The sequence below is a fragment of the Rattus rattus genome, chromosome 18, assembly GCF_011064425.1.
Source record: "Rattus rattus isolate New Zealand chromosome 18, Rrattus_CSIRO_v1, whole genome shotgun sequence".
In the NCBI taxonomy this organism is placed as follows: Eukaryota; Metazoa; Chordata; class Mammalia; order Rodentia; family Muridae; genus Rattus; species Rattus rattus.
In genome coordinates this window covers 33,776,784-33,788,396 of record NC_046171.1, presented here as the reverse complement: position 1 = coordinate 33,788,396, position 11,613 = coordinate 33,776,784, and the positions used below count along the sequence as shown (strand labels likewise).

Genomic DNA, 11,613 nt, shown 5'->3' with positions numbered 1-11,613 from the left:
AGGAACATTACCAAGGTCTTGTGGAAGTCACAGAATATGTTATAAAATAAATTGTGCTTCTCTGTCCATCCAGTGTTAGATCTATGCATATGCTTTCAGAGTTGACCATTTGGTATTGGCTGACTTATTGGTACTCTCTTATCTGAAATAGACTAGTTCTCCTCCTCTCAGTATTCTAAGCCTCTGTGTAGTTCTTTGTTGAGGGTTGAGGTCTCATGAGATTTCCCCCTTCCACCTTAGCATATCTATCGGTGTAACCCTTATTTGGGTCTTGTTAACAAAGCCATGTTGGTGAGATGCCATGGCCATAGCTTCCTTTTCTTTTGCTTCATGCAATCCTGCTGGACCCTCTTCTCAATGATCATTGCACATTAGGTGGAGACATTGTGTTATAGATGTTTCCATTGGGACTGGGCTCATAATTCCATTTTGATCAGTTCTGATTTTCTAGAATTGTCTCTGTCTGTTGCAAAGAGAAGTGTCCTTGATGAGAGGTGAGAGCTACCACACAATTTAATTCTTACAAATGCTGTCAGTTCAAGTCACTATTACCCGAATATTAAATATGGTAAGACAACCCCAGATTGCTAAAATATTTGTTACCAGTTTTAGAACTATCAAGTATCAGGGCAGGGCCTCTGAAGCAAGGCCCAGAAATTACAGGGCCCCATCTTCCCCTGGCTTTGCACCATTCACCACAATTATTTTATAGCAAGTCCTCCTATATTCATCTTTATTATCCATATCTCAAATCTACTCTCTTCTTTCCCAATCCATTTCTCAACTTGCCATCATCTTTCCTCTGGGCTTTGTAATAACAACCTACCAGTCCATTCTACTGCCACTGTAGTCAATGCTATACAAAATAGCTACTGTAAGTTTTAGAAATTGTAAATCAGATGATATTATTATCTACTCAATCTACTCCCACTAACCTACCATTGCAGTGGCACTCATTTTAAACACATTCTTATGGATTTAAAAAAAAAAGGGATGTCTTCTTAGTATCGTCAGTCTATTCTTTCTTCCCTTCCTTATCTTTCATTCTTATGGCCACATTTGACTTTCTTGATGTTTCTTATATACCACCAAATGAACTTCATTCTAAAAAGTTATATCAGACTGTCTTTATACAGATGGTTTAGCTCAATTCAAATATCTGCTGTTTGATGCCTTATCTATTTAACTGCTATTTCCACTTTCTGGGTGATCTTTGATATTTAATTTCTTTGGTTTCAGATGTTAAATTAAAATTGATATATTTACTGATAATGTCTTTTTTTTTTTTTTTTTTTTTTTTTTGGAGCTGGGGACCAACCCAGGGCCTTGCGCTTCCTAGGCAAGCTCTACCGGGCTGAGCTAAATCCCCAACCCCTGATAATGTCTTTTTGTAAGAATATTTTGATAATATCCTATTTATGTATTTCCCAAGCTTAGTTGATCAAAGGAAAAAATAGACTTGGAAACCAATAATTAAATCAATGCACTGGACTTAGTTCTTTAATAAACAGAATATATTGTTACTATAATATTTTTAATTTATTTTTATTGGATATTTTTACTTACATTTCAAATGTTATTCACTTTCTTGGTTTCCCATCTATAAACCTCCAATCCCCCTCCTCATTCATATATAAGGATGTTGCCCCTCCCCAACAACCCCACATTCCTACCTCCCTGCCCTGACATTCCCCTACACTGGGGCATTGAGCTTTGGCAGGACCAAGGCTTCTCCTCCCATTGGTGCCCAACAACACCATCCTCTGCTACATATGCAGCTGGAGCCATGGGTCTGTCCATGTGTACTCTTTGGGTAGTGGTTTAGTCTCTGGGAGCTCCAGTTGGTTGATATTGTTGTTCTTTTATTTTTTTTTCCTCCCACCCCCATTCCCCCAGTATTGTTGTTCTTATGGGGTTGCAAGCTCCTTCATCTCCTTCAATACCTTCTTGAACTTCTCCAATGTGGACCCCATTCTCAATTCAATAGTTTGCTGCTAGCATTTGCCTCTGTATTTGTCATGCTCTGGCTGAGGCCTATCCGAAGACAGCTATATCAAGCTCCTGTCAGCATACACGTCTTGGCTTTATCAATACTGTCTAGGTTTGGTGGCTGGACATATATGGACTGAATCCCCAGGTAGGCCAGGCTTTGAATGGCCATTCCTTTAGTCTCTGCTCCAAACTTTGTCTCTATATCTCCTCCTATGAATACTTTTGTCCCCCCTTTTAAAAAGGAGTGAAGCATGCATATTTTGGTCGTCCTTCTTCTTGAGCTTCATGTGGATTGTATCTTGGGTAATTTGAGCTTTTGGGCTAATATCCTCTTATCAGAGAGTGCATACCATGTTTTTTTGGGTTTTTTGTTTGTTTGTTTGTTTGTTTGTTTTTGGTGATTGGGTTACCTCGTTCAGGATATTTTCTAGGTCCATCCATTTGCCTATGAATTTCATGAAGTCATTGTTTTTAATACCTGAGTAATACTCCATTGTGTAAATGTATCACTTTTTCTGTATCCATTCCTCTGTTGAGGGACATCTGGGTTCTTTCCAGCTTCTGGATATTATAAAGAAGACTGCTATGAACGTAGTGGAGCATGTGTCGTTGTTATATGTTGGAGCATCTTGTAGGTATATTCCCAGGGGGGGTATTGCTAGCTCCTCATGTAGTACTCTGTCGAGTTTTCTGAGGAACCTCCAAACAGATTCCAGAGTGGTTGTACTAGCTTGCAATCACACCAGCAATGGAGGAGTCTTTCTCTTTCTCCATATTTGGTTCATAACTTCTGCTAGTTTCTGATGTCTCTGTTTAGTTTCTGTTTCCATGATCTGTCCATTGATGAGAGTGAAGTGTTGAAATCTCCCACTATTATTGTATGAGGTGCAATGTGTGCTATGACCTTTAGTAAAGTTTCTTTTATGAATGTGGGTACCCTTGCATTTGGAGTATAGATATTCAGAATTGAAAGTTCATCGTGGTAGATTTTTCCTGTGAAGAATATGGACTTTCCTTCCTTATCTTTTTTGATAATTTTTCATTGGTAGTTGATTTTCTTTGATATTAGAATGGCTACTCCATCTTTCTCCTAGGGACCATTTGCTTGGAAATTTTTTTCTCAACCTTTTACTCTGAGGTAGTATTTGTCTTTGTCACTGAGGTGTGTTTCCTGTATTCAGCAAAATACTGAGTCCTGTATATGTATCCAGTCTGTTAGTCTATATCTTTTTATTAGGAGTCCATTGATTTTGAAAGATATTAGGAACCAATGCTTGTTGTTTTCTATTACTTCTGTTGTAATAGGTGGACTTATGTTTGTATGGTTCTCTTCTTTTGGGTTAGTTGAAAAAAATGATAACTTTCTTGTTCTCTCTAGGGTGTAGTTTACCTCTTTGTGTTGGAGTTTTCCATCTATTATCCATTGTAGGGTTGGATTTGTGGAAAGATATTGTATAAATTTGGTTTTGTCATGGAATATCTTGGTTTTTCCATCTATGTTAATTGAGAGTTTTGCTGGATATAGTAGCCTGAGCTGGCATTTGTGTTCTCTTAGGGTCTGTATGACATCTGCACAGGATCTTCTGGCTTTCATAGTCTCTGGTGAGAAGTCTATGTAATTCTGATAGGTCCGCCTTTATATGTTACTTGACATTTTTCCCTTACTGCTTTTAATATGTTTTCTTTGTTTTGTGCATTTGGTGTTTTGATTATCATGTGATGCGAGGAATTTCTTTTTTGGTTCAATCTATTTGGAGTTCTGTAGGTGTCTTGTATGTATGGGCATCTCCTTCTTTAGGTTAGGGAAGTTTTCTTCTATAATTTTGTTGATATTTATATAAGATAATAACTTTTAATTATTTAAATTAATAAATTTAATAATATTGTAAGATGTTTATTAGTCCTTTAAGTTTGGAATCTTCACTTTCTTCTGTAACTATTATCTTTAGGTTTGATCTCTTCATTGTGTCCTGAATTTCCTGGATATTCTGGTTTAGGATTTTTTTGCATTTTGCATTTTCTTTGACTGTTGTGTTAAAGTTTTCTAAGTAATCTTCTCCCCAAGATTCTCTCTTCTAATTCTTGGATTCTGTTGGTGATGCTTGCATCTATGACTCCTGATATCTTTCCTAGGTTTTCTATCTACAGGGTTGTCTCCCTTTGCAATTTCTGTATTATTTCTATTTCCATTTTTAGGTCCTAGATGATTTTGTTCAATTTCTTCACCTGTTTGTTTGTGTTTTCCTATAATTCTTTAAGGAATTTTTGTGTTTCCTCTCTAAGGAAACCTGTTTCCTGTTTACCTGTGTTGTCCTATATTTCTTTAAGGGAGTTATTTATGTCTTTCTTAAAGTCCTCTAACATCTTCATGAGATGTGATGTTAAATCAGAATCTTGCTTTTCTCGTATGTTTGGGTATCCAGGACTTGCTGTAGTGGGAGAATTGGGTTCTGATGATGCCAAGTGGCCTTGGTTCCTGTTGCTTAGGTTCTTATACTTGTCTCTCACCATCTGGTTATCTCTGGTGTTACCTGGTCTTGCTCTCTCTGACAGTGACTTGATCCTCCTGTAAGCCTGTGTGTTAGCACTCCTGGGAGACCAGCTCTAACTTGGTAGGATTTGGGTAGAGAGATATGTGGCACGTGGTCAGTTCTGGGTGCAGATGGAAACCAAAAGGGTCCTGTCCCAGACTGCTTTTTGTTTCCTGTTTCTTGAGGGCTCCAGTTGGGTCCTGCCAAGCAGAATTGGTGGTTTTACCTGTGCTCTCAGGTGTGTCAGTACTCCTGGGAAACCAGCTCTCTCTGGCCGGGATCTGGGTACAGAGAACTGTGGCATAGGGTCAGCTTCTGGTGTTGAAGGAAACCGGTAGGACACTGCAAGTCTTATAAAGGAAAGGATTTAGTTAGGGCTGACTTAACAGTTTCAGAGGTTTATCCCATTATCCTAATGGTGGTAAGCATAGAAGCATTCAGGCAGACATGGTACTGGAAAAGGAGCTGAGAGTTCTACATATTGATATGAAGGCATCAGAAGGAGACTGGGTGCCATACTGGTATATCTTGTGCATATTTATGACCTCAACTCCCTGCCTCCACAGTGCTACACACTTTCCTAATAAAGGCCACACCTTCTTCAATAAAGCCTCACCTCCTAATAGTAATACTCCTTATGGCCAAATCACCACAGGACTTTGCAATGCTCTCCTGAATCCACACCAAGATGGGGCTGAAAAATACTTGGTTGCTAGCTTGTTCTGGAAACATCTTGAAATGTCTGAGAAGAGTCTTTCTGTGGCTGTGTTCGCTGAAGATGTAAAGGAATTATGTCATGTAAGTAGGATCCTTCGTTTCATATGGTAGCTTGAATAGGAATAGCCCCTATAGATTTCTGTATGAGTACTTGTCCTATGTGGAGTGTCACTATGAGGAGATGTGAACTTGTTGGAGTAGATTTAACCTTGTTGGAGGAAGTGCGCTACTATGGAGGAGGGCTTTGCGGTCTCTATACTCAAGGTAAGCCTAATATGGTTGATTCCTGCTATTTGTGAATCAAGATGTAGAACTCTCAGGTCTTTCTCCAACACCATGTCCGCCGTCAGAGTTCATGTTTCCTGCCATGATGATAATAGGCTAAACTTCTGAAGCTGTAAGCCAACCTCAATTAAACATTTTCCTTTAGAACAGATGCCATGGTCACGGTCATGGTGTCTCTGTATAGCAATGAAGAGGAGTTTTGTTTTTTTTTCCCCCGGAGCTAGGGACCGAACCCAGGGCCTTGTGCTTGCTAGGCAAGTGCTCTACCGCTGAGCTAAATCCCCAACCCCGCAATGAAAACCCAAACTAAGACACTCCGCACATAATAAAAGGAAACCGCTAAGGTTACAGAGCATGCAGAAGTTGGTTGGAAATTTCAGCTATGAACTCTTCAAAGTCAATGAAATCATGTGTGGAGGTAACTGCTTATATGCCCACCTGTTCTCCATGTCAGCACTGTTGGCACTGAGAGGAGGAAGAAGAGGACAAGGAGGAGGAGGAGGAGGAGGAGGAGGAGGAGGGGAGGAGGAAGAGGAGGAGGAGAGGAGGAAGAGAAGGAGGACAAGGAAGAGGAGGAGGAGGAAGAGAAGGAGGAGGAAAAGGAAAAGGAAAAGGAAAGGGATGCTTTGTGTTCTCAATGTGGTATCAATGTATGTCTGTGATACAGGGAGAAAGCTGACACATTGCCTTGATGTGAAAACAGCAGCCTGAAAACTGATAGAGCAATGACCAAAGTGACCTTCTAGCTCTTATTAGCAAGAATTGGCATGCGCCTTTTCAAATGCTTTAGCATGCTATAATGAAATCAATTCATGCATCTGCAGCATACAGAAACAGAGACTATTGCTTCTCAGTAACATCCCAGAGATTCAGGTTGCTGAAGATATTGGCTTCAGAACACGCACGCTCAGAAATTTGCCAGAGTCCCAAGGCCAAGTAACGTCTGAGCAGTGTCTCTAAAAAGCTCTCAAGCGCTTTGCACCTTCTGCCCAATGACCAGTTGATTCTCTTACGGTATTAAGAAACTGTATTTCCTGTTGGTGGTGCAGCAGTAGGAAAGGAAAACCTCGCAAGAGAAAAAGCAATGACCCCAGCATTCAGCCCAGACCAAATAAACACTTCTATTTCCTTTCCTTTTCTAAAACAAACACGACTTAACCAAAAGTTTATCTTTTCTTCTTTTTTAGAATTCTATTTTGGTGCTCACAATACATAGAAGAAATGAAATGTGAAGGAACAAGGCGGCCTTGGTAAAGGAAACATAAGGCATTTATTACAAACGAATTCCAGATAATTAGTGGAAGAGATCATGAAATGTTCAGAGGGGAAAAAAAGAGCTGCGTTTCAAACAGGAGGGGGTCTGAACCATTAAAGGGTAATCTGCACGGGTTTTGTTAATCCCCCGAGGCTCCCTTTACAGGTGGTTCATATTTCTAAGCAGTGAAGTATGCAAGATGAATGGAAAATTTCCCCTTAACATTTTCCACTACCCAGTCTTAGCATGAAAAAAAACCCACACCAGACCTGGCAGCTGGTTTATTCTAACTTCTCATTTACAGACAGATCATCATTTGGCTATTCCCGCCCCCTTGCCACGCACCATTGAGTTCCCTTTGTGCCATTCCGGGGTATAGATTTTTATTTTTCAAATAAGTTTACAGCCACTTTAAAATATTTACTAGGAAACTTCATTTGGGTTTGATAGTGCTAGTGTATTCCAGTCAACCTTTATGTGTACTGGATTAGAAAGGACAACTTCATATTTTAAAGGAAAAAGTTATTCATATTACAACTGTGAATTATGTGGATTTGTGCAGACTGGGATCTCAGCCCTGTCATTTGGATGGCTGATGCTGAGGGATCCTAAGGTAAAGGCCAGTCTGAGAACCTGTCTTTAAAATATTTTATGAACGCTTTCTTATCCCAGCTAATCACAGAGATGTCTTAGAAAAATGAGCTCCTTTTCACAGCACTTGACTGCCCAAATCCTAAAAGTGTGAAGTAAACACTTTTCACTCATGCATTCAGATAAATACTCTGAAAAATAATTTAAGTGAGGCATAATAGCCAGTGTAAAAATAATATAAACCAAACGCCAAAACAAATTTAAACACAAATGATGTTTTGCTCAATTGTGGACAAAAGAAAAACATATTTCACTAGAAATGCCATTTTCCATATTCAAATTAATTATATATTCTCCAAGCTTCTACAAGCTGTGGATTTATTAGTGAAGCTGTTTTTTAAACACCAGGCTCGTTTTTTGCCTCTGGTTTCTTCTTTCCTGAAGCCACACCTCTCTCCTCTTAGCCTAACTTGACCGAAAGCATTTTTCCTGATATGAATTTATCAAATGCTATTCCTTCAGTTTCTAAGTATGTTTATGTCTGTGTATCTACTTGTTTTTCTAGGATTTTGAATGAAGTGTGGCTTGACTTTAAGAAGGGATAATGTACATGCAACGCTTCAAAGGTAGACATGTTTTACGGAAAGGAAATATAAAAATGGCATGTCAGTGTGTCAGCTTCTTTTTTTTCTTTTTTTGATTTAAAAATATTTTATTCTTTACAAAATACAGCATTCAACCAACCCTTCCTGTGACATCTGGCCCCTGCCAACTCCCCCCCACCCCCCGTAGCCAATGGCTTTTGGACTGGGTTGGAACCATAGCATGAAATCGTCTGGAGGCTAGGTTTGTGCCATAGTGGGGTTCCCCAGGCACCCTGTGCACACAGGTGAGAGTCAGGGACAGTGACAGGGCAAGGTCACGAAGTGCTGGTCCAGAGGTCCTCATAAGTAGCAAATGTGTTCAGCCACTTGTCTTCCTGCCCCACAGGAAGCAATTCCTTAGAGCCCAGGCTGGGGAGGAAGGATGAGCAGGGGTGGCTGGGTGGCAGCCCTGCAGTCCATGTGCCCGGCCCTGTTCCCAAGGCCAGACACCTACCTGTCTTCCCCCAGGCCAGACATCTAGCTGTCTCCCTCCCCCCCCCATTCTCCCCGGGGCTCCGGATGAGGCCCCTGTGGCCTCGCTTGCCCCCCCACCCCGGGCCTTTGGGCTTGGCGAACGCCTGCTTGAAGGCGTGCTGCTTGGGATGCACCTCATCATAGAGGAACTCAGCAGTCAGCTCTGCCCCATCGCTGGTCTCCATCTTCTTAGCTATCTCCAGCTGGAAGTCTTGCTCTACAGAGTCAAGGAGGCGGCTCTCGCAGCTGGAGTAGAGCATGCGCTCCTTAATGCTGCACTTGTACCCCGGCATGGAGTAGACGAAGACCACAGATTCAAGGGAGTCACCCTCATGTGTATGCTTGTACAGGAAGAAGTGGTACTGGGCAGCATCTCGGGGAACCCGTGAAGGCAGCTGGGCCACATTTGTGGGTTCTGTGTGTACCAGCTCGATGGTCTCCCGCTCCAGGTCCAGCTTCAGCTGGATATAGTTAACTGTCTTCTGCTTGAGTTGCTGAAGTGCCCGCTGGACCTCAGGCTGCAGGGGCAAAGCCAGGCCCTGCAGGGTCGGGTGCTTACTTTCCACACTGATCTCAGTCTTCACCTCATTGATTCGGATCTGCTGGAGCTCTCGCTCACTGTAAGTCAGTGGGGCATGTGCAACACAGGATGACAGGAGCTTCTCAAGCCCAGCCAAGGAGAGGTCATCCTTTACTGTCCCGAAGAGCTCATCCTTGATATGGCCGCCTCCAAACTCCTTAAATGTGGCTCGTGTGGCTGCATACAGCTTCTTCAGCTGCACAGGCGAATTGTCAGGTGACCAGGCCAGGAAAAGCCACTCGAAACCCTGAGCATTCTGCGAATCAAGTCGGAAGAGGAGGTAGCAGGGCTCTTGGGCGTCTAGCAGCGGCAGCACGACCCTGTCGTAGTCCTGGTCCCAACGTCCCACTGGCTCCTGCGAGGCACCCAACACAAGCTGCTCGTCCTCAATGATGACTCTAATAAGTCGGATGGAGCCAGCCCGGGCCCTGGCAAAGAAGTCCTTTAGTTCTTCAGTGGCGTGGATGCGGGTCTGGTGCACCATGGCTCAGCGTTCGGCTTGCCCGTGCTGTCGGAGCTCTCTACTTGGTCCTGGCCCGGTTCAACTCGCCTCACTTGGACCCAGAGCTCCAGAGGATGTGGCCAGTGTGTCAGTTTCTTATGTACTATTCTCTCTCTCTCTCTCTCTCTCTCTCTCTCTCTCTCTCTCTCTCTCTCTCTCTCTCTCTCTCCTGTGTTTGTGAGTGTCTCACATCAACCTGAAGGTTTAAAGCCTTTCATTAAAAATGTGGGAAATTAGGTTGAGATCCTGACTGTCTATATCTCCTGATAGTGCAGTAACCTGAACTAACTGGACTGTTGTTATATTTTCCAATCTCTTTCCCTGTAGTACTCATTTTCGGCACACCTGCCACAGTCCCAGGACTATGATACAAATGGCCATACCTCATTCAACTGCCTTACAGTCGGCTCTCCTGTATTGCTAGCATAGAAGTGGAACCACGTGACCAGACAGGTAACTTAGTCTACTCCTGACTGGACTCTCCTACTTTCTCTTCTTCACTCTTAGCTTTTTAACTGTTCTTAAGGCCCAGTTGCTAACCAATCTCAAATACATCTTAGCATTTCACATAGTCCTATTAATAATAAGTACCACTGTATACAGTACTTTACGCATATAATTCATTTGAACATTAGTTACTCTTTGAAGTAAATATTATCCCTCTTTTACAAAAATGTGGAAATTGGGGTACAGAATAATTAGGAAACTTGTAAAAGGTGTTGTTGATAGCATGTGTCAGGTAGGTAGAACTCAGGTTTCAAGGCCAGGTTATATGATCCAGTGGTTCATACTATTCTGTAGCCCGCATGCTTGGCATTCCTGAATTCTTCTTTGACATCTAGCTTAAGCATTGAGTTTTATTTTGATGCCCTCAGTGTGAAAAAAAGAGGCCATGGATTTAATGGAGAAGAAGGAGCAGTGCATGGAGGTTGTGGCGGGGCGGGGGGGGGCACTTGAAGGGAGGAAAGGGATAGGAGAAGTGTTGTAATTACAATAAAATGTCAAAATAAACAAAAATTTTAAAATATTCTTTGTTTTACAATTATAAGACATTACTACTCTACATATTGCTTTTAATTATTTATGTAACCTCTTTGCATTCAGAATATGTTCTAAGTATGCTTTCCTCAATGAATACAGAGGTAAATAAAGAGATATTTACTTAGTTAGTGAAAGGCACATATTCTTTCATGGAAATTAAATTCATTATAAAAGTCAGAAAAAACCTGGAGGGATGAACGAGGGGTAATTTTAGTTCTTCTGGTCCTTCTTAATTATTTGCTTAGACTAGTTCTTTATTTTCTTGGGGGGTGGGGTGCCTTCCACGAATGATTTAGATTATTTTTAAATTCAAGATACTAAAATAAAAGTGATCAATCTCTGCACATATAAAATAATATATGAAATTACAAATGGTGTTCTGTTTCCTTTTTAATGATGTATTTTAAGTGAGAGGTAGAAGGTCAATAAGAATTGAATACAGTAAAGTTCTTAGGTTGCTCCTGTCGTAATTAAATATCCTGCTGTAGAAGAATTATATATTTTCTTCTCTAAGAGACCTTCTGGTCAGAAGTAGAAAAAAAAAGTGGGCCTGAATACCTCAAGTCGTAGTGAATCGATGGACATGTCTGGTAAAAATACTAACCTGAAATTATGACATGAGCAACTTCAGCAAAGGCCCTGTTTCATCTTGCCCACTGAGGGTGATTTTTAGGATAAATAGTTTCTGGTTTAAAATACACACAGCACTATAGATCAAAGTCAGTCTGTTGAACAGCATCCAACAGCACTCTGGTAGCCAGTGGAAGCTGTAGTACATGATGTTAATATGATCCGTCTGCCCAAGACCTTTGAGCAAGCAGGCTGCTGCTGTATTTTGTAGTAGCCGAAGTGACCTTGTAATGCTCAAAATACGCTTCCATGGATCCTACTAGTATCATGTTCTGGAAAATGCAAAACCTAAAATTACAAGAATTCCAAGGAAAGAGGGAGTTTGTGACATCTTTGCAAATTTTTGAAGAAATACGTTGTCTAGATCTCTT

At 41.3% G+C, this 11,613-nt stretch overlaps 1 protein-coding gene across 1 annotated transcript; it reads right to left on the bottom strand.

The window, feature by feature from the left end:
- Positions 1–8,290: 8,290 nt before the first annotated feature.
- Positions 8,291–9,553, bottom strand: LOC116886962 (twinfilin-2-like). Its single transcript, XM_032888457.1, has one exon. The coding sequence runs from the start codon at positions 9,551–9,553 to the stop codon at positions 8,291–8,293; it is 1,263 nt and encodes a 420-aa protein (XP_032744348.1).
- Positions 9,554–11,613: the final 2,060 nt, after the last annotated feature.

Excerpts from the sequence above, each read along its gene's own strand:
- LOC116886962 (XM_032888457.1), bottom strand. The coding sequence starts at position 9,553 with ATGGTGCACCAGACCCGCATCCACGCCACTGAAGAACTAAAGGACTTC.